This window comes from Neopsephotus bourkii, unplaced genomic scaffold, assembly GCF_033783945.1.
Source record: "Neopsephotus bourkii isolate Nb327-2 ecotype Australia unplaced genomic scaffold, CSIRO-AGI_Nbou_v1 NB_780, whole genome shotgun sequence".
NCBI lineage: Eukaryota > Metazoa > Chordata > Aves > Psittaciformes > Psittacidae > Neopsephotus > Neopsephotus bourkii.
This window is the reverse complement of record NW_026901276.1, coordinates 153,014-176,235: the sequence shown is the minus strand read 5'-3', so window position 1 is coordinate 176,235 and position 23,222 is coordinate 153,014. Positions and strand designations below refer to the sequence as shown.

At 38.3% G+C, this 23,222-nt stretch overlaps 1 protein-coding gene across 5 annotated transcripts in view; it reads left to right on the top strand.

Annotated features, from left to right (window-relative positions):
- The first annotated feature begins 272 nt into the window (after positions 1-272).
- GK (glycerol kinase) overlaps positions 273-23,222 on the top strand; it is a 41,555-nt gene continuing 18,605 nt past the window's right edge. For 3 of the 5 annotated variants that reach the window (XM_061355115.1, XM_061355114.1, XM_061355112.1), the window contains exons 1-14: positions 273-467; positions 8,013-8,086; positions 8,699-8,805; positions 9,489-9,566; positions 10,542-10,621; positions 11,589-11,726; positions 13,360-13,469; positions 14,436-14,502; positions 15,585-15,602; positions 16,592-16,627; positions 18,101-18,168; positions 19,514-19,556; positions 20,236-20,316; positions 22,199-22,277. In XM_061355115.1, the coding sequence (XP_061211099.1) occupies positions 390-467; positions 8,013-8,086; positions 8,699-8,805; positions 9,489-9,566; positions 10,542-10,621; positions 11,589-11,726; positions 13,360-13,469; positions 14,436-14,502; positions 15,585-15,602; positions 16,592-16,627; positions 18,101-18,168; positions 19,514-19,556; positions 20,236-20,316; positions 22,199-22,277 (1,057 nt within the window). In that variant the 5' untranslated portion in view covers positions 273-389. The remainder of the gene's footprint in view (positions 468-8,012; positions 8,087-8,698; positions 8,806-9,488; positions 9,567-10,541; positions 10,622-11,588; positions 11,727-13,359; positions 13,470-14,435; positions 14,503-15,584; positions 15,603-16,591; positions 16,628-18,100; positions 18,169-19,513; positions 19,557-20,235; positions 20,317-22,198; positions 22,278-23,222) is intronic. The other 2 variants (XM_061355116.1, XM_061355113.1) reach the window with 2 other exon arrangements.

Genomic DNA, 23,222 nt, shown 5'->3' with positions numbered 1-23,222 from the left:
TCGCCCTGCGGGCTCCCCAGGGAGCTATGTCCAGCCCGCGGAAGACCCCCGGCAACAACAACTGCCCTCCCTGGGGCAACGCTTCCCGCGCCCGGCCCAGCGCTCCCCTTACGCCAACGCTCTGCCACATAACCCCGCCCACTCCCCCGCCCTGAAATCGTTGGCCGACTTCCTGCGCTCCCGGCCCCGCCCTCGCCCCTCCGCCCCCGCCGCGCCCCAAGCGCTGATTGGCTACGGGCTGGCAATACGCGCGGCAGCGCCCCCCGGCCCGCCCCCCCCGCCGGCTTCACCCCTTCAGCCACGCGCCGCTAGCCGCGAGCTGGCAGGCGGCGTTAGCACGGCCGGTAACCATCTGCTGAGGGGACCCAACGGGTGGCGGAGTGGGACTCATGGCCGCGTCCAACCGGATGATGCTGGGGCCACTGGTGGGCTCCATCGATCAGGGCACCAGCTCCACTCGCTTCCTGGTGAGCACATCGCGGGACTTGCGGCGGCCCCCGGGGCGCAGAGACGCAGGGGGTGCAGGCGGCGGCCCGGGGGATCTGCCGATCCCGCTCCTGCATCCTTGCGGGGCCCCTCCGGCCTCTTCTGTGCCCTTGGAGAAGGGCAGGGGGAGTGGGCGGCTCGGGGCCGTGCCACGGCTCCTGTCTCCAGCCCTGCACCGGCTCCCTCTGTCCCCTGGCGGGCCGGGGCCACCGCGCCGCGAGAGGAAGAGAGCGCCGGTAGACGCGGGGGGTGGGAAGCTGCCGACCGGCAGTGTCCCCCGGCGATAGGACCCCCGTCGCCTTCCCGCTGCCCTGAGGGGCGAGCAGCGCTGCCCGTACCGAGGGGGGCGGGCCGTGCGGCGGTGCCCTCCCGGCCGCAGGGCAAAGCGGAGGGCAGCGTTTCTGGGTGCTGCTGGAGGGGGCTGCACAATCCTGCTGCTTCGAGCAGGCTGTATTTTAAATCTGAAAGGTCTGTCGCTCTGAAGTCAAATGATCAAGGTGCACAGACGCTGGAGGAATAGATACGCGTGAGTTGAGTGACTGTGATTAGCTAGCAGTGTTCAGACAGTGCAATGACTGCTGCGTTCCCCTCTAAAACCTACTTGGGCCTGTTGGAATGACTGCTGCAGTTCCGAGGCTACAACCTTAATGTCAATGTGTCCTGAGCACTGTAGGTATTCAGGTGACTGAACTTGTACAGCTTATGAGAGATGGTCTTTTAAACTCTGGAGGAAGATAGTTTCTTTAAGAATGGGGTGATTAATATAATAATAATAGCCTATATAAGCCCTTTAGTTTAAGGATCTAGTTATTTCTCTATTATGCAATAGAACGTAACTAATGTTGCTATTATATATGAAACTTATAAACTTCCTGCATGCAAATCTCTATAAATAACCTGTTGCTGAGTCAGTAAGTCATAGTGATTTGATTTAGATCCCACTGATAATTCCACTGTAGAAATGGAGTAGAGAATGACTAGATACAAAATGCTGCCAAATGTGATCAGCTGGGGAGGGGAATGCTTTATCTTGCCCTTGCCTTTTTTTTTGTGTGTATGTGTGTGCGTTTGTGTGGTTTGTTTGGTTTTGTGGGGGTTTTAGGGTTTTTTTCAATGCTTTCCCTATGTGGTATGTTCTTTTGTGAAACTGGAGACTAGAATATCTTCTTGACCTGTGTTACCATTATTACTCAATATCACGACCTTCATGGGATTGTCAAATGACAAAACACAGATCTGAGGGTGGAGGGAAAATCCAAACTGACAAATGACACCAGCAGGCTATCTTGCATGCCAGTCAGGAGTCCTTTTTGGAAAGAATTTGGAGAAGTTTCCATTAACACCTGAAGATAAACTCTATCTGCTTTATGTGTATGCAAGGTTAACTTTTTTCTTGGCATAAAAGGTTAACATTAGCAGAACCAAAAGTGACACAGCAAGCTTTAAATTTATACTCAAGCTCTTTTTACCAGCATTTTGACATGTTCTTCTAACAAGGAATTTCTTGCGCTAGATGCATACATCAGTGGATTGTATACAGTTGGGAGCTTTTTCTGTCTACATTAGGTATTTTGACTCTGTTCAAGGATTCAGGTGCTTACACAAATGACATCTTTTTTGTTTTTGTTTTTGTTTTAAAGCGTATTGTGTCTGTCACTCTTCAGTTCTTCTTTTATTCATCCCAGTTTCTCAGTTCATTTCAAAATACAATATTGTCTTCAGTTTGGCAGTGACCAAACTATAATGATAATAAAGTTATGTGAATTTGAACAAAAAAAGATATATCATCACTGAATTAAATCAAAACATGGGGTAGAGAGGAAGGATAGGGCAAACTGTGCATGGATTTGCTACAAGCTGCATCAGGCATTCAGATAATAACATGTATTTGGGCAATTCTGTGCTGGGAAGAGATTGCCACACTTAGAAGAGAGACTTGGCTTTGAAATGTTTAAAACCAAAAGGTAATGTGGTTTGCCCAAGTTATTTTCTTGGCTCTGTTGTTGCCTCTCTATCTTCTACTGTGTTAGTTGTTTTCCATACATTTTTCTCTTAATCTCTCTACATAATTTTTTTTTCTCTAATGCTTCCAACAATTTTCATCTTCACCAAGTCATCAGTCAAAATGAAATTGCTGGTTACTTTGCACACGTCTATCTAGTACAACTGCTACCTTGTTTTTTTAAGATGGAAGACATACAATTTTGACCAGGTTAAAGATGACTGGGTGAGAAACTGGCAGGTCCTTTGGGGCTGAAGGATAGTGTCAACAGTTCAGAGTCTAAATTTACAATTACAGGTGCCAGTTTACAAGCGGTGTTCCACAGCAAAGAAAATACTGGGATAGCTCACAGTATTTTCATCAACGGCCTGTGGGATGGGGTGGAATGCCCTCTCAAGTTTGCAGATCACCATAGACAGGAGGAACAGTTCATTGGCATTCCAGTTGGAGAAGTGGCCTGGCAGAAGCCTAAGTGCAACAAAGTTCAGCGCTTGGGACAGAAGGCTAAGGAACAGCTTGATGCAAAAGGACCTGGGTTCCTGCTTTACAAGCAAGTTCAATAGAAGCGAGCAGTGTGTTCTTGTGCTGGTGAAGATTAACCACATTAGGAAGAGTGCAGATTGTGGATCAAAGAAGTAATTATTGCCATCTGTGTGGCCCTTGGGAGGCAGAATCTAGAACACTGTGTCTGGTTTTGAGTCCCCTAGAGGCAGAGAGAGTCTGAAAAACTGGATTTCGTCCAGCAGGGGGTCACTAACATGATCACTGAGCTGCAGCACAAAGCATGCATGGAGAGGTTGGGAGATAAGGGGCTGTTTCTTCACAGGGAAGTGTAAGAGAGTGTCTTCAGCTATCAAATCACATCTTGTAGAGAACACAGAACAAGCCTTTTGTCAGAGGTGCACAGAAAATACAACAGGCAATGAACACATGTTGCAGCAAGTGAAGTTTCAGATAGATGTAAGGAAGAAATATTTCACTATGAGGGGCTCTGGATCAGGGCCCCAGAGAGCCTGTGGAATTTCCATCCTTGCAGATACTCAACATCTGACTAGCAAAAGCCCTGAACAACCTGGTCTAACTTTAAATTTAAACTTACCTGAGCAGTAGGTCAGGCTAGACAACCCCCAGAGATTCCTTCCAGAGTTAATTATTCTGTGTATGGACGCAAGTTTTGAGATGTTCTCCTGCTTATGTGATTGAGGCTGTATGAGCACAGATGATAAAGAAGCACCAGAATGAAGCTGCATTTCTGCTACTGCCACTTATTTATCCTTGCCTCTCACACACAACATTCATACAGTTTTAGCTTATGCTGTAGTTTTACCCCCTGGGAACCCTAATTTGGATGTTTTGGGGGTTTGTTTTTTTTTTTTTTTTGGTTTTGTTTTGTTTTGTTTTGTTTTGTTTTTTGTTTTTGTTTGCTAAGTTACTTGCTTTTGCAAAATGAACTGTGATTATTTTTGAGATTTGAGGTCTCAACTTTTCTGTTGTGTTGAGCATGCATGCCAGGGAGAGCACCGTGCTTAAAGCAGTGCAATTGCTTAAGGCTCATTTTCTTTAAGATACCAAGCAGGAAAATAAATTGAGTAGGCTAAACGAGTGTACCCAGATGACTAAAGTCTGGTCTAGATGTTTTGCCAAATATTTTCATCAAATATTTGCATCTCTCATTTTCCATTTTATTCAAGAATTGTATAATAAAAATCCATTGTAACTTCTTTTGCCAAAAGCCTTTGGATCATGAGCTAATGGTTAGTCTAACCACTGGCTGATCTCTTGAAAGGTGTTCGCTGGATAACATCTGGCATTTTATCCAGGAGCAAAAAGAATAGAAGTATTCAGTGAAGTACACATACAGTCAAGTACATGTACAATACTTCAAGTTCTAGCTTTGTCAGTCAACCCCAATTTTTTTTTCCACCTCATTTCAAAAGAAACATTCAAATAAAGCTGTATCACACTGTCAGCATTCTTTTCAGTAAACAAAACCTGGTTTTAGATAAGGAAAAACTTAGTACCCATTAAGCTTACCCTTCAGAGGGAAACCTGCTTCACCCCTCTACTGAAATAATGTGACATTTTTAGGGGGGGAAGCAAAGCTTGATTGTATAGCTACCAAGAAGAGTTAAAAATGTTGCAAATGTTTCAGTTTTTTCCTAGCTCTTAGCTTTTATCACTTCAAGTACACTGCAGGTTTGCTTTTTATTCCCACAGGAGGGAAGAGACACCTGCTTGAAGGGGGGGGGGGGGAGGAGGGAGATAATTCTGGGAATCTTGTTAAACTTATTCATACTTTCTGCCTGCCTGCTAAGTAAAGTGCTAAAGGTAGGATTATTGTTTGTCATCCTTCCCCCAGTTGGGTTTATTTCAGTGCAGTTTCAGAACTCGTGCTAGGAGCTTGTTTGCTATAGCTGTTTCAGCTTAACAAAAAGTCATGAAGATACAGCATAGGCCAACAGGAGTAGCTTTTCTCCAGGCAGAGTTACGTGGCAAAGTTTGAGAGTAATGAAAAGTTACTTCTAAAATCTGTTTTCACTATCGTCTTTTCAGCTGTGCAGCTTCCTGCTTGACTTCCATAAGCCTCATGTTTCTGTTTGTCTCATATTTATTTTCATCTTTGGAAATTATTACAACTGATTGATCTGAATTCTCTTCCACTAAGCTAATAAAGACTCAACGTAATACCATACAGCTCTTTGCACCCCTACATATGATGCCATGTGTTATATTACAGACGTTGTAAAGATCAGACCTTGCGCTTGCTTACCTACAGCACAGCTAAGTACGTGTCTGCTCTTGAGATTTAAGGCTCAAGCTTTAATTCTTTGTATGATATTTTGTTGTGAGTGGAAGACTGTGTTATTTATTCTTTTCCTCAGTCTCTCACCAGATAATGCGGTACGTATCAGGTAGTTTTCACTGCCTTTCATGAAGTCATCTCTGTTCAATATACCTCTACATGTCCAGTAGCCTAGAGAATTCTTCTGTGACTACTGCTGATAAAATTAAGGCAAAACCCACTTTGTCTTCCCCTGCCTCCAGAAGAGAGAGATCAATATCATAAATTGGAACCAGTTCTTAATGAATATGAAAGGAACAAAAGTAGTAACGGAAATATGCTTCAAACCTTTTCCAACAAGAATGTACTAACCTCTGAATTACTCATACTTATTGCCACCTATCTCTCTCTCACTACTGTCAGAGAGAAACAAAGACAGATTTTTTGAGTTTTGGCAATATTTTTTTTTTTTAGGGGGTGGGCAGAGAAAGAGGGGAGGTCACTTTTGTTCTATGTATATTCCCTATTTTATAATCTTCTAGGTTCAAATATGACAACCCATTTATGTTTGTCATCCTTTTGTGTATCAGGATTCTATTTATTGCTGTGGAATATGGTATTGTTCCCAGTGAAACTTTTTAATCCCTTGCCCTGGGGTGCAGGGAGTGTCTGTTGGTTTTGTTGAGGATGTCAGTTTGTAGTTTTGTTTGTGATGGATTAGGAGACTGTGTTTACCTAGTTCTCTATGGGCATGAAGAGATCTAGGCATTTGTAGCGTTACTGCTTCTGTTGAGAACTTATTGCTGTTAGAGCAGCTTGCTTAGAAGGAGTTATAAACCTTTGGTGTGCTAGAGCTTCATGCTGTAGCTCATGTGGGTCCCACACTCCAGGTTCAATGAATGACCTGTCCAATTGTATTTGTTTCCTGCTAACAGTAGGAATCCTTATGCACTGCCTTCTGTTTCAAGAACTAGTGAATGATTAATGGTGAATGATCAGTCAAATTATATTTTACACTGTTAGTAGGTCAGATACATACCAGTTCAATAAAGTCTTCTGTCTTTCTATCTTTATTATAAAAAACTTAGTAAATGGTACTGGGCTTTTGGCAGAAAGGCAATTTTAAGTAAAGTCTTGGTGCATACATATAAGACTTAATGTCTCCTATTAACTATGTTTGATAGTGTTTTAAGACCCCTATCCCATTATATGAGTTCCTTCCAAACACGGTTTCCTGACAGAGCTTACCCTTTCATTAGGGTAGCTTAATATCAAGCCTCAGCTGGTAGATGAAACACAGATAAGTAAATACAGTAGGAAGAATACAGTGGTGCTTTTTCTATGTAGACTTTCCAAGTGATAACAGAGAAAAATGAACTTGTATCTTTTTAAAAATTCTTTTCTGGGTAGAGGAGCAGAAAATTTAACTTTTAATATTTTCCAGAGGTCATGCTGTTGCTATCCTTTGAGGTTTTCAAGACCTGTGTCAAAAAAGTCCTTGAGCAATCTGGTCTAATCTCATAGCTGACCCTGCTTTGAGGAGGAAGTTGCACTTCCTTGAGAGATCTCACAAGGTCCCCTTCAGCCTGAATTATTATATTATTATAACTAGAATGTTTCTGAACTTCAAAATTTCACTTTAAAAATACACTGTAAGGTTTCCAAAAAACTGGAGAATTAGAACTTCATCTGGTTTTTGTCAGGATTGTTCTGATAGTTTCGGAGTAAACTGTACTATCTAAATGAAATCAAGAGTTCATGGATTACAAGCTTTAATATCAATTCCTAACATTTGTGGAATAAGAAAAGAAAGTTGACAAGGAAGTCTAGAAAAGATGCAGTTGTATCTTAGAGAATCGATGGCTATAATGGAATTTTGTACCCTTAGCATGAGAGTGGTTTTTAAATCTGATCCTCCTCTGCTTGCCATAAAAAGATAGGATAGTGTCCTACTGGCATGTTCTGCAGTTCACCTGTATCTGCTGTTAAATTTTACTTTCTAGGTCCATGAACGTTCTTCAAGCAAAAGATTATGCATGGTGCTAATGAGAAAAAGCCATTTTCACAAGAACATCTTCATAGCCCAGTCAGTTATGTTTCCTTACCCATTGTACACTTGAGTTGGATGCTTTACTGGGTGACAGATTGGCCACAGTCAGTTACTTTTGGAAACAGTTCACTGATGGTTAATGAAGAGCATTGTATATTCTAGCTGAGCTTCTACTTCAAAGCAGAGCTTCTAACTTGTGATTCCTTAAGAATAGCCATTAGTATTGTCGTCAGGATTCTATACTCTGCTGGGTTTTTTTATGGTAATAAATCCAAATCTAAGTCACTTCAGGGTTGTTTTTTTTTTAAGTGTATTATGCTGCTGCAGTGACGTTCTTTTCTTGTTGGACAGTTCATGAGCTCTGTATTTGTAGTTTTGAAACAAAATGGGTTCTACGTGCTTTTTCTTTCTTCACCATTTAGTTCCTTTTGTGATTTCTAAACTACACAATTGTCTTTCTCTTAAAATCATTATTCCTAAAAGCAGTTCTAATTGACAGCATAGCTTACCAAAATACTTTAGTTACTACAATTCATGTATCGGAACCGAGGTTACATGGATATGTGGGTTGATGATAGAAAATTACTATTAATTATAAGGGCACTGTATTTGTTCAAAAGAGTAAAAGCTAATTTACTGTTGTTTAAACTTCTGTGTTCACAGAAAATTTTGTTGTTGTAATTTACTTTCAGGTTTTTAATGCAAAAACATCAGAGCTCTTGAGTCACCATCAAGTTGAGATAGTGCAGAAATTCCCTAAAGAAGGGTATGAATTTTCTATGGTTTTTCATTTGTGTACACTTTTGTACAGCTTATATATTTTTATCTATGAATGATCAAAACTGAAGTTGATTAATAATAACTAAGAACACAGTATCTGCTACATAAGACTGTGATAGAAAAAATGGTATAAAAAACCTCATGGGGTGTCTGGTAGGTGCTCAGAGTTACATAAACTAAAAATAATTAGGGTTTTACTGCTAACGCTCACTAACATATTTGAAGTTTAAACTTTAAAGTTTACAACCAAAGCTTAAACAAGACTTAAAGTCTCATTTAAAGTGGTAAAGCTGGTCATTTTCACACTTCAGTCATAGTTTTCATCTTAGTCCATATATATTGCTTAGTATATGAAATTTTTTATTTGATTGATTGTTCTCAGCTGACCTAACATTTGCTGCCAAAGCCTTCTGTATAGAATAAAGCAAAAGATAAAATCTTTGTTTTTTGCAGTTTTTTCCCGTGAAAATACAGTTTACTGTTTAAAAAGGGTTTGAAATTCATTGCACTTTTTCTAGATATGTAAAACATGCTTTGTAATGTAAAAATGTAATTTTTTTTTGCATTTTTATTAACTGGTGTTTACTCTCTGTTAAAGATGGGTGGAACAAGATCCAAAGGAAATATTAAGTTCTGTCCATGAATGTGTGGAAAAGACCTGTGAGAAACTGCAACAACTGAACATAGACATCACTAATATAAAAGGTATTCATAAAATCATAGAATCATTTAGGTTGGAAAAGACCTTTCAGGTCATCAAGTCCTACCATTACCCTAAGACTGCCAAGTCCACCACCAAACCATGTCACTAAGGGCCTCATCTACTACTTAAGGTTAACTGAGGGCTTTAACATACCTACAGTTGAGCAACTAAGACCCTCTAGTTTTTTTAAGTCAATAAATAACAAGGGTGGCAGAATGTGCTGGCTTCGAAGAAAATGTTAAATTGGAATTGAGAGCAGTTTGTTTGGCAGGAATAATGAGAAAATAAGTAAGTCCTTTGTTTAGTTTAGCAGTGCAGAGTCTACAAAGTAGACTTAACAGAGACAAGTAATGAATGAAGAAATTCTGAAATTTAAATTAGGACTCATTGGGAAAAACAAGTTTCCCTGTCAGTGTTGTTGCTGTCTCAGTTAGTGTAAAACAAAAAAAAAAAATGAAATATTTGGAGCACATAGGTTAAGCAGCAAAAGTTGAATGATGAGGTTTTCAAAGTAATATTTCTAGATTGTAACATGAAAAAGTTGAAAGCTTTTTATTTCCCATTTACCTTCCTCTTCTCCTTACCAATACCACCATCCTCTCCACATATCCTGTTCCTCACTCACCCCCTAAAAGGGGTAAACAAACCTTCTGAAAAGGATACTTCTTTCCATTTTGTCCTGAAGCCATTGGAGTCAGCAATCAGAGAGAAACAACAGTGGTTTGGGACAAGACAACTGGAGAACCTCTTTATAATGCTATCGGTAACTACTCTACTTTTGAATTATGTAATACCATAAAATGAGCATGTTGTGAAAAAATGCTTTCCTTACTTCCTGTGCAGATCTCACTGCGGCCAAGCTTACTAACTTCTTTTACTTTTTGACGTCTGTGGCATAAGCTATGTGTTTGTATATACCAGTGCAATTAAAAAAAACCCAGACTATTCTGTTAGAATTATTACTTAATAAATCACTTTATGTGATTAAAAAAAAAACCAGTATTCCTGAGGGGTTTTGTACATCCCTGGCAGGTAATGAAGCTCTGAGTTATGCTGGATCACTTCCTTTTAAATGAAGGAGCTTACTACATTTTCAGGATACTTTTGATTTAGCTTCCAATGAAAAACATGTTAAGTAGGTTTAATGAAATCTTATTGCTTTCGAGTTTTACTTTTAACTTACCTTAGCTTTTCAGATTGTCAGCAGTAGCATAGCATCATTGAAAAACCAGGAATATTTTATATTCAAATCTGTGCTGCTTTATCTTAAGCAGCTTTATCTTATACAGCTTTATCTTAAGCCCAGCTGTACCTAGATAACTCTGATGTTACACTTAAGTTCAAAGTTTTCATAGGTGTAGTAAATAATCAGCCTACTATTTGTTTTAACCTCTTAATTTAATGATAATCATCTGCTGTAAACAAGGTTGTATTAATAATTTTATTGTGCTCCAAAAGCGAAAAGTATATATCCTATTATGTGGAAAATCATATTTGATTTCTCAAATTGTTTGTTCTTCCAAATCAATGAGTTTATCTAACCATTTTCAGTTTTTACAGCAGTGCATTTAAAATACAATAGCAATATAGTATTGTTCCAATTACAAGAAAAGCTGAAAAAAAAAAAAAAAAAAGTCAGCAGTTTACTTTCAAGAACTCTGGTTTTGTAGAATAAGCTTGTACATGTCACTTCTCCTGTATTAAACCAGTTGATCAGTTAATACATTAATGGTTTCAGTGTGGCTTGACCTGAGAACCCAGGCAACAGTTGACCGTCTTCTCAAAAAAATTCCAGGAAAAAACAAATCCTTTTTTAAGGTAAGACATATTCCAGAACAGTTAAATTGTAGCTCAACTCTTACTGCTGCAGTATATAACGTTTTGAGATGAGTGTTTAAAATTCCCCAAAACAAAGTAAGTCAATTGTAGCTTCTAGTCCCTTTTCAGCTTGTCGAATAATAAAAGATGTACATAATGCTATACACCAATCTGAGACTGGAAAATGTTTATTTTCCTCAAAAGAAGTGATTAACACTCCTTACATATCTCAGTACAGAGGTTAAATGAGTAATCTTTGTGAGACTTAGTCGTGCTATCCAATGGTAAGTAAACATCACACACAAAAACTAACAGCAAGTTGAAAAAAAAAAGTTTTGAAAGTAATTTATTGATGAAAAATAGTTATCCTTTCTCATGACTTAATGAAATCAATTGCAACCAATCTGAGAACTGGGAAGATAGTTCATAGAAAGCAAATTCATTCTTTTTTATATGTGGATATATATAAAAAAGGTGTCATAAATCTGTGATTTATGTTTTCGTTGATTGAATATATAAATTGTATATATTTTCTGTATATATGTTTTCCAATAGGCAGGAAATGGATGTCAAAAAGCATAAAGGTGTATCTGATTTTCAATTGAGTACAAATTCTACCTTTTCTGTGTTGTGCTACTCATTTTTCTTATCATTGCTTGCTGTCTAGTCATATGGGGATATCCTAGACAAGACAGGACTTCTGCAAACAACTGTTTCCACATAAATGATCTTTGACTTGCCTTTAGAACAGCTTTCATCTTTGTCCATTAATGCACTGATCATTTGTTTATATTTTCAGACGTGTGTTGTATGGTTAGCACTCATCTAAGTAACAAGTTTGTGCAATTTCTCCGAGTTTTGTGTCTTTGGTTTTTCACTTACAATCACCATTCTTACATATAACTACAATATTAATGTAAAAGATACTTGTATGATGTTTAGGTGATTTTTAAATTTTATTTTAAAGTTTAGGACTGGTCTTCCACTTAGCACTTATTTTAGTGCAGTGAAACTTCGATGGCTTTTGGATAATGTGGAAGAAATTAAGCAAGCAGTTGGTGATGGAAGAGCTATGTTTGGGACTATTGACTCGTGGCTTATATGGGTATGTATTTGTGAGTTTTTTATCATTCTTTTTAAAATTAATTTCTATATCATAAAAATTCCTGTACAATGTACTGTGACATATGATGCCCAGTGATCACGCAGTGATGTGGATACAGGCCACTACAGAAATGCCATTAAAGTTCCATAGAATCATAGAACAGTTAGGGTTGGAAAGGACCTTAATAAGATCATCTGGTTCCAACCCCCTGCCATGGACAAGGACACCTCACACTAAACCAGGTCACTCAAGGCTCTGTCCAACCTGGCCTTGAACACCGCAAGGGATGGAGCATTCACAGCTTCCCTGGGCAAGCCATTCCAGTGCCTCACCACCCTCACAGGAAAGAGCTGTATCCTTATATGTCATCTGAATTTCCCCTGTTTAAGTTTTAACCCATTCCCCCTTGTCCTATCACTACAGTCCCTAAGGATGAGTCCCTCCCCAGCATCCCTATAGCCCCCCTTCAGATACTGGAAGGCTGCTAGGAGGTCTCCACGCAGCCTTCTCTTTTCCAGGCTGAGCAGCCCCAGCTTTCTCACTCTGTCTTCATACGGGAGGTGCTCCAGTCCTCATGGCCCTCCTCCGGACTTCTTCCTACAGCTCCATGTTCTTTTGATGTTAAGGACACCAGAACTGCACACAGTACTCCAAGTGGGGTCTCATGAATGCAGAGTAGAGGGGCAGGATCACCTCCTTCGACCTGCTGGTCACGCTCTTTTGATGCAGCCCAGGATACAGTTGGCTTTCTTGGCTGTGAGCGCACACTGAAACTGGCTCATGTTCAATTTCTCATCGACCAACACCTCCAAGTCCTTCCCTGCAGGGCTGTTTTGAATGTCTTCTCAGCTCAACCTGTAGCTGTGCCTTGGATTCCTCCAACCCAGGTGTAGGACCTTGTACTTGGCTTGTTTAGACTTCGTAAGTCTGGCATTAGCCCACCTCACAAGTGTGTCAAGGTCCCTCTGGATGGCATTCCTTCCCACCAGCGTATCAGCCAAACCACACAGCTTGGTGTCATTGGCAAACTTGCTGAGGGCGCACTCAATCCCACTGTCCATGTCACTGACAAAGATGTTGAACAAGACTGGTCCTGACACCAAACCCTCAGGGGCACCACTCATTACTGGTCTCCAACTGTACATTGAGTTGTTGACCACAACTCTCTGCGTGTGGCCATCCAGCCCATTCTTTATCCACCAAGTGGTCCATTCACCAGATTGATGTCTCTCCAGTTTAGAGACAAGGATGTCATGTGGTAAATTATACTAGATGAAGTTTTTGTTGTGTCTTTATTACTTTTTTTTTTTTTTTTTGGTAGATGCTTATGTGTAGTTTACCATTCATAGGTTGCTGTTAGATTTTGCTCATGTTTTTGGAAAAGCCTCAGACTTCAGAAAGCTGCATCAGCCACCTTTGCAATATAAGAATCCAGGAGGTACTGTTGTAACCCTATTACCTCTCTTGTGCCTTTGTTCCACTGTAACAGGTCTGCCTCTTTAGTTGTTGGAGAAATACAGAATTCCCAGTTCCAAGCGGAAAGCATTGTGAATTCAGAAATATTTTTTTTTAATTTCTTTAAGTAAATTTCTATCTTTGCTTGGTAAATACTGTTAATATATTTTTTGTTCAGAGTTTGACAGGTGGAAAGAATGGAGGTGTTCACTGTACAGATGTAACCAACGCCAGCAGAACAATGTTGTTCAACATTCATTCCTTGGAATGGGATCCTGAGCTCTGCCAGTAAGCTCAGGTTTTCAGTAATACTGTTATTTAAATAGATTCTATAACTGTTGTGTGAAGAGATTAATTTAAGAGTAAGAACCTCTTTATCTAGACTAAGATTGGTAATTACTCTTGCATTTACTGTTAGTAAATTACATTAGTGGTTAAGATTCATTGTTCTCCAGATGTCCAAGTTGCAATAGCCTAGATTAATTAAAAGTAGCAGATTTTTTCTGTAGGTGGAAGACTGGTTCATGGAAACGATGACATTTAATAGTTTCTTTATACCTTAATTTGATTTGTAAGTTGCTTACAATGATAGCGTCTCTATTTTAAATTTAAATTTATTAACAATATTATAAAGATACTGCTGGAAGAGGAATGACTTCCCACATGAAAGAGTTGCATATGTATTCAAAATATTCAAATATATAGAATCATAGAATAGTTAGGGTTGGAAAGGACCTTAAGATCATCTAGCTTCAACCCCTCTGCCATGGGCAGGGACACCTCACACAAAATCAGGTCACCCAAGGCTCTGTCCAACCTGGCCTTGAGCACCGCAAGGGATGGAACATTCACAGATTCCCTGGGCAACCCATTCCAGTGCCTTACCACCTTCACAGTAAAGAACTATATCCTTATATGTCAACTGAATTTCCCCTGTTTAAGTTTTAGCCCATTCCCCCTTGTCCTGTCACTACAGTCCCTAAGGATGAGTCCCTCCCCAGCATCCCTATAGCCCCCCTTCAGATACTGGAAGGCTGCTATGAGGTCTCCACTGGTTTACTCCGTAATTATGCCATAATTCAATGTCATGTACTGTAACAAGTGGAAAAACACAGATTAAATCCTAGAAGTCAAAGTTCCTTTTACAATTGTAGGGTTTTTTTCTTTAAAGTTTTAACATATTTAAGAAAATAAATGCAAAATGCTTTCTACTTTAGCACTGACCTCATATATATAAATTTCTACTGTGTTCAGGTTCTTTGATATTCCTATGGAAATACTCCCAAAAGTGCGAAGCTCCTCTGAGATTTATGGCCTGATGGTATGTTTTCTTGTATTGTGTGAAGTTAATCTTGTAAAAATATATCAGTATCGATTTGCCAGAGTTCACATAGATTAACAGCTTTTTCTAGAGTAATATTTTGATTTATGATTAGTGTGTTATCTATTGTATAATATTAAATTGAGTATTTCTTGTTTTCTAAGTATCAAATAGACAAAACAAGATGGGAGAGGTTTTTGATAAGGATAAATTTTTTTATTTTTTTATTACAGTTACTTACTGATTTAAAAAGTACCTTTCAGAATGCTGTTTAATCAGTACATTGAAAGAATTAGATTGTTGTTGTTAGAACAAAGTATTTTTACTTCTGAAAAGAAATGATGAAAGACACCATGGAAGTCTTCATGATCTAAGAAGGCTGGACAAGATGTATAATGTCTTATTTCCATATAACCAAGGGCAAGATTAGTCAGTTTTTGTGAACTGGAAAATCACAAGTAACACCTTAGATTGCTTTCTTTTTTAAAAATAAACTTCTTTTCATGTGTATCTTTACATAGCACTCAATCTAAACATGTTTTGGAATTACGTCTTTTTAATCCTTTTTTTTTTTAATCACACAGCTTTCCAGTGCAGCTGTGACTATCAGGAGTAAATCATTCATTGTTATCAAGTGACTGAGGTTTCAAGTTTACTTTAATGCAGCACCAGCTGGTCTGATACATTAGCATCTAATTTATTTGTTTCAGAATCAGATAAACTGGATGTTGTGATTTTGCATTCTTGGTAGTTTGCTCTGTTGTTTACTAAGAACATAGAAGAGCATTTTATAATTAAGACAAGTTATGAGAATTTTATTTAAAATATAATTCTAACTTGCCTGGCATGTAAGTATGTTTACTAATCTGTTAATGGAGATGCCACTAGAAGTCATTGTTGACTGTTAATGTGAAGGTAGGATGAGAGTTAGTTGTATTAAGCTGAATGAGAGAGGTAAATGGAAACAGCATGGAAACCTGGCAACTGAAACACTATTGCTGGTCACTTTAAATGTGAACTTTTGTTTCTCTTTCCCTTTCCTTCCATCTTTTTTATTTTTTTCTTCCTTTTGCTGACTGTAGAAAATCTGTCCTAGCCTGGTGAGTATAGGTTTCCATTAGGCTGACCACCTACATTTATCCATTCTGTTCAGATGCTGTGCATGTCCACTGGTTTAAGGATTAGTAAAAACACCCTTCCCAAACCAATAAATTTGGCAGGTATTTCCAAATTTGAGATACTACAATTAGAGCTCATGCCAAAGTTGTTTCTAAAATGTAATCTTGATGTATGCATTTGTCTTAATTTGGAGGCTGTTAAATATATCTTTTTATGTTGAAGTAAAAAATACAGCTACTGGCTATCAAATGTCTTGTTTTATAAATAAGAAAAGCGGGCCATTCTGTCTACAAACATTCATTCTGTTATAGTGAAATATCAGATTCAGGCAGGGGTTTTTAATGCATTTATAAACTCAGTTACCTAAATCCAGTTAATTAAAAATGAGAATTAAAGAAAAAGATTCATATTGGAAATGCACTTGCATGGCTTCACTGCAAATAGATTTTCACAATTGCACAAAGAAACAGGTTAAAGAAAAAATAAAAATTGTCAGGATATAAATATGATATCTGTTGCAAAAATATAACTAAAAAACTATGTGGTAATGTTTGGAAAAATTCTATATGAGACTTAAAATGCTGTGTTAAATGAGGCATCTGTTTTTGCTTAGCGTGTCATCACAGCCACTTTTTTCTGTCCACTTTACCAATTTGCACTTTTGCATTTTACCCTTGACACTGATTGCACATATGACACTGAACCTAATTTTCTGTCCACTTTGATTTCAACAAAATTTGTGTTAAGAACTGTTGAGGTGGCATTAGATAGACCTGTGAATTTCCTGCTGGTTTTCAGTGATGACCCGCACTAAGCTGAAGTCCGTTGCATAGCTGAAATAGACCACGTTGCTTTCATGACCCTTCTTTGTTTTCCTTTGAGCATTAAAAGTTTAGCTTCTTTTTCATTGTCTTCAACTGTAATCGTGGAAAGCTAATTTGGAGCTTTTCTTTCTCTCTTTGTGAATCAGAAATCTGGAGCTTTGACAGGTGTACCAATTTCGGGGGTAAGTCCTGCTTCAGTTCAGACTCTGGGATAAGAACCTGTTTCTGCATGAACATATCATCACTGGGAAAAGCTTTTAACATGGGGGAATCCTGCTACAAATTAAGTTAATTTTTTTTACTTCATGTTAATCATGAACTAAACTTTTGAAGTTGAATAATTAATTTACTAGATTCTTCATTATTAAGTTATGGTCTGGCTGTGGAAATACAGCTGATGGCTTTAATGCATATGTTTAGTGCTGTTGCAAACTTAGGATCTCTGAGTAACATTACAAAATGAAGAGAAGCCCGGCTTTATATATAGAAAGAGTTCAGTATATACATAATCCAGAAATGCCGAGCAGATTCTCAGCTTTTTTCCGTACAATATGCACAAATATAGTAGATTTTTATTTTTATTTCTTTAAATTGTTCACCATAAGCTTTATGCTGGAGGGAAGGAATACCATTCTGAGGGACCTTGACATGCTTGTAAGGTGGGCTGATGCCAGACTTATGAAGTTTAACCATGCCAAGTGCAAGGTCCTACAGCTGGGTTGGAGCAATCCAAGGCACAGCTACAGGTTGGGCAGAGAAGAGATTCAGAGCAGCCCTGCAGAGAAGGAGTTGGGAGTGTTGGTCGATGAGAAACTGAACATGAGCCAGCTTCAGTGTGCGCTCACAGCCCAGAAAGCCAACCGTATCCTGGGCTGCATCAAAAGGAGCATGACCAGCAGGTCGAAGGAGCTGATCCTGCTCCTCTGCTCTCATGAGACCTCACCTGGAGTACTTTGTGCAGTTCTGCTGTCCTCAATATCAAAAGGACATGGAACTGTAGGAAGAAGTCCGGAGGAGGGCCATGAGGATGATCAGGGGACTGGAGCACCTCCTGTATAAAGATAGGCTGAGAAAGTTGGAGCTGTTCAGCCTGGAGAAGAGAAGGCTGTATGGAGACCTCCTAGCAGCCTTCCAGTATCTGAAAGGGGGCTATAGGGATGCTGGGTAGGGACTCTTCATTAGGGACTGTAGTGACAGGACAAGGGGTAGTGGGTTAAAACTTAAACAGGGGAAGTTTAGATTGGATATAAGGAGGAAATTCTTTCCTGTGAGGGTGGCGAGGCACTGGAATAGGTTGCCCAGGGAAGTTGTGAATGCTCTATCCCTGGAGGTATTCAAGGCCAGGTTGGACAGAGCCTTGAGTGACCTGGTGTAGTGTGAGGTGTCCCTGCCCATGGCAGGGGGGTTGGAACTAGGTGATCTTAAGGTCCTTTCCAACCCTAACTATTCTATGATAAGTAGCATGACACATTTCATTTGCAGTTCTTGTAAAGGGAAGAATAGTAAAAAGCAGAGGTTGTCTTTGAAGATTTCTCCTCGCTTGCAATTACCTGTGTGCTCCTAGTAGATTAAAGTTCATCTGTTCGTGTTCTTTTTCATGCATGTGATCAATGTTGCAGACATTTGCTAAAAAACCCACAAACCTCTCTTTTCAGTGCTTGGGTGACCAGTCTGCTGCTCTTGTTGGGCAAATGTGTTTTCAAGATGGGCAGGCAAAAAATACGTAAGTTATTATGAAAGTAGAAGATAAACACGCTGTTTTGTTTTGAGTTTAATATTATGTTCTCTCTCAAGCTAACTGCCAAATGCTTTCATGTTTACCCCATAACTAAAGCTCTACCTTTTGACTCTATTGACCTACAAAGTAAAGAGTGTCCTGACTTTTGTATAAAATAGTGGCTGTGTGAGTTAGATTGCATAGACTTGAATGACACATACCCCTCATCTTTGCTAGATAGGAAAGATTCATTGCAGTTTCATTCCTTGGTTTTGCTTCTGTGTCTAGCTCAGAGCCTCCTAGTGTCCCTCAGTTAAAACAAATGGTCAGTTAAATCAGGCAACTGGTGTAATCAAACATTCATTTGAGTAGAAGCTCTGATCAAACGACTTACTGTTCCATTTACAGCCATGTGCTTAACTGAGCATGTAGGTACATACACAGTATGGCACTTTCACAGATTTAATTGCACATTAATCTATACTTGTTGCTAATTAACCTTCACTTTATCTTTTATATTCATGCACCAATGTAATGGTTAGTGGCCTTGTATTTAGTAAAACAAACATGGTTCTAAATAATGCTGTCACAAAGTATTTTTATAAGAAACACTTTTATAATGCAAGAGACCTTTTGAGGAAAAAAAACCCAAACCAACAGCAACAAAACAAAAAAACAAAACCCCACCCATACTGCTAAACAAAATGGTAAAAGCAAGATTGGGGGGGGGGGGGGTGTTAACCTGTTTATGTTATTGCTTTACCATTTTTCTCTCCAAATATAACTGAAGACTATCTCAATACTATTTTAAGCTATTAATTTTCAGGGTATTAAGAAGGTAGGGAACTAGTAATTTCTTAGAATAAGTTACAGTGGATTATAAGTAATTAAATTTTATTAATTTGCGTCCTTATATGTATGTGTATATACACGTATAAGGATGTAGTCTTTGAATGACGGGAACAAAATTTCTAAATTTCTTTAATTTTTCCCTTTAAAAGCTTGAATTTAGTATTGTGAAATATTTATTTTATGAAGTAGCTTTCATAATCATCTTAAACTGAAGTCAGTAAACACTGCCACCAAAGAGGAATTCGCACTTACATTTTCAGCTGTACTAATCCTTGATCAAGTATTATTCAAGAAATAGTCACAGAGAGACTTGGGACTGGATTTTTCAGCTGCAGACTGCATTAAATCAACTTTTTGAAGATGATTTTATCATCAGTTACTGTCAAGAAGCAAAAAGTGGTGTCTTGACTCTACAAAGGGCAGTCGCAGATTCATGAATTACAGTAACAGGTTATCCTTTAAACATCCTGGTTTTAACTTGTCTTTGCTTTCATGCTAGGTATGGAACAGGATGCTTCTTGTTGTGCAATACAGGTCAGAAGGTCAGTTGACTTTTTTTTAGTTCACTTTTTATTTTACAATCTTTATTTGAAGCTCTGGAGTGCAACTGTATGTTAGCCTTTCTTACTAAAAAGTTATATTGCCAGAGATAAGGAAAAGCGTATGCTGAAATCTGAAAGAATAGAAAGGAATAATTTATTCAGGTGTTTCAGTAAGACTCTGTTTCCTAGCTCTTTAAGTTTCCCAAAAAAAGCCAACTTTTCATAGCAAGTTTCTTGCTCTTTCCTTGAATGTGTTTCTTAATATCACCCAGAAGTGCTGAGTGTTTTGTTACTTAACCACATGCTTTTCTCCTTGTGTTGGCTTTTTTATTTATTCCATTCATTTTGTCCCATTGTTTCTTTGTGGTTGAATAAATAATGCAAAGCTTTGGCTTACTTCTCATTCACGTCTCCTTCTGAAGACCCCAGTTCTTTATTATGAGGAGGCTAGAAAGATCTAAGGCAGCTTATAGAAATGAGAGTTAACACCAATAATCTGAGGGATCTATCTTAGGTGTTCATTTAGAGTGGCTGATAATTTACCTCATTTAAACCTTCCCTATTTATTTTGTTTCCTTTGAAGGTTTTGTCTCTTGTTTATTATAATTTGGATATTTTTATTTAACTATTTTCTGCCTCTGTTCATGCTTTTCCTTTTCTTTCCCCCTTCCCCGTTTAGTCTGTGTTTTCTGAGCATGGGCTTCTAACCACAATAGCTTACAAACTGGGCAGAGACAAACCTGTTTGTTATGCACTAGAGGTAAGTCCAGTAATTATTCCTTTTTGTAGTGACACATGTTCTTGTTTACTTCTCTAGTATCTTAGGTTATCTTCAGTTGCACGGAAACAAAAATAATTTTGTTTTAGCTTGTGTGCCTCAAGGCTTGTGTGTGGTTTTGGGTAGCCTTTTCTCCAATCTGTATCATATAATCTAATAAAAATATTTCTACATTGCGTCACTTATATTTGCAGGGCATGACTGCTAAAACTTTTTCATGTTACATGGTCTTTTAAATATGTAATTAGTGTAAATAAATGAAATAGAAATATTCTTATACTAGAAGTGGGCTTAAAAAAGAGAGGGAAAAGTATTAGTGTTCCATAATAAAAGTCATAACTAAGTATCTTTGGTTTTTATCTCATTCTAATGGATTTTACTTCTAACTTTTAAAAGTCTAAATCAAATTTCTGGGGCAAGAAGCCTCTAAAAATTGAGCTTTTTTTTACCTACTGAGACTTAAGTACCTACTTCCAGAATTTAGTTCTTCAGTTCTCCACACAACCGTGAGGGCATCCAAATCCTGTAGAAAATTGGATTTTTACTTTAATTTCAGGGTTCATTGCTCTAAAGCTCTGCTTCTGAAGCACAGATCAGCTGAGTACCTATTTGCCACCAAACCTTCATTGGGAATAACAGAACTCTTCTGTCTGTGTTGCTTAGTGGGCTTGATCTAATAGTTATTCTTAAAACATGCATACTGTATTCTCTGCTGACATTAAGCTTTTGTACAAAGCCTACATTTTCCGTATGAAACAGACAGACACACAAGATTTTCTTCGTCGGAAGAACAGTTTGTGGCTTACAGTACTTTTCTAAGATGTAGGAGTCTGTGTACCTTTCCTTTTCCTTTCCTAAGGAAACTTGATCTTGCATTTGCCATATTCTGTCAGACTTTGGCGTTTTCATTTTGTGTGGGTTTATGAGAGGTTTGTTTTATTTTTAACACATGTTCTTAAAGCAATAACTGAAACCGTCCCAAGAGTGATTTGTATTTCTTGGTCTGAAACATGAGCACGTGTACTTTACTTCTTCCTTGTCTCCAAGTCTTTAATGTTACTGCCTGAAGAAATGGCTTCAGCAGAAGATATTAATCATCTTTTATCCTGTATCCATACTAGAATCATCTACAATCTGCTGGTTTAGGTACTACACCTAGGCAAAAAATGTGGATTCAGCTTTTTCATCAAATCTGTATCTTGTAATTTTAATAGCTAGCTGGTTAGAAAACACTTTTGCTCTAACAGTGGCTTTAGATGAAAATGTGATGCCACTCCATTTTACTTGAAGGTTAGTCTAGTAGACTTGAGACTGTCTTGTAGAGAAAACCATTTGGACTTTGGAATGAGATGGGAGCCATGCAGTTTATCTATAAGACGATGGAGCCATTCAGGGCTGTTCGCTGAGGCAACAGAACAATTTTGCTGGCACATACAAGCACTTACATTTCTGTCTCATCATTTGTATTTAAGTTCTAGACATAATCTGTCTTGTATTTTCAAATCAGAGCATAAAAATCTTAATTTGTCAGGAAAAAAAGGATGAAGCTACTGGATCTCATAATTGTATGTTCAGGATAAGACCTAAATTAGACAGACAAGAAGTCTGCTTAGGAAAGGTCATGGTAACTGCCCCCATAACAAAAATCATGCAATACATACCATTTACTACATGAAGCCTGTGTAACAGGCTGCCACTTTTACGTGGCAGTCTCCAGCTGTCAAGAAACTTGTGGTTTGGTTATGAGCATTCTTGGGGCACTCTAAACCTGCAGTTGGAGACCACAGCTACCTTTCCTCTCCAGTCTTGTAGAAAGGAAGTTATCAGTTGTCATCTGCTAATGTAGTGATCTTGTTTCTTTCAGGGATCTGTTGCGATAGCTGGTGCTGTTGTTCGTTGGTTGAGGGACAATCTAGGTATCCTTAAAACTTCACAGGAAGTTGGTAAGTATTCACAATTTGGAGCTTAAAGTTTTAAGTTCTTAAAGTTTTCCAATTTCTTGATGTCTGGAATGTTTGCAAAGCTGCCACTTAAAGGACTTGTGGAGGATGATAATCCATTTTGGCTAAGAATACATTAATCCTTTAACATTTGGGTAGCTAATGTTTTCTGCTTGAGTTCAACTGAAACATCCTGGAGCATGACATTATAGAAACTAGGAATATATTAGACTTTGAAAAAGGAAAGTATGCAAGTGTAGCAGTTTGGAAGTGACCGATTTATGAGATTTAGGATTAAAAAGCAATTAATTACATATTTTTAATAATTTTATGTCTTACTCAAAGGTGTAAAATTTAGAATTCAAATTTTACATAAGACTGCAAAGATTAAGCAAAACCTTAAAACAGCAGTCTATTTTTCTGTAAGAAAGCTTTGCATACCATACAGAAGAATATAAACTACTGTTATGTGAATTATCCAGCTGTTGAAACACTGCAGTACCTCTTGGCTTCAGAAGTTTGACTATACCTTTGAAAGGTTTGAGTTTCAAGAATTTCAATCTTGTCAGTGTTCTTAAAGTCATGTGGGACGTCATCATCTCTTCCTGTTTCCCTGGACATGTCCTTCCTTCTACCTCCACTGCTTTTTTAAGTAGGATTTGTATGAATGTAGCATTTTGAAAGAGGTTTTGAATAAATTTTCCTACTTCTTTTCTTTATTGCTATGTTTCTCTGATCATTGCAAACAGAATAAATTTTAAAAAGCAGAAAAAAACATTTTCCTTTCTTCTTATAGGAAGGAGCTGCACATTAGCATTGCATCCTCTTCAGATCTAGATGTTTTAATGTAATTTTTTAAATTAAAAATATTTTAATATTGGGGAGTTCAGATATCCAGAGTTATTACTCAGATATTAAGAAGCTTCAAATTTCCTTGTAGCTAGCCTT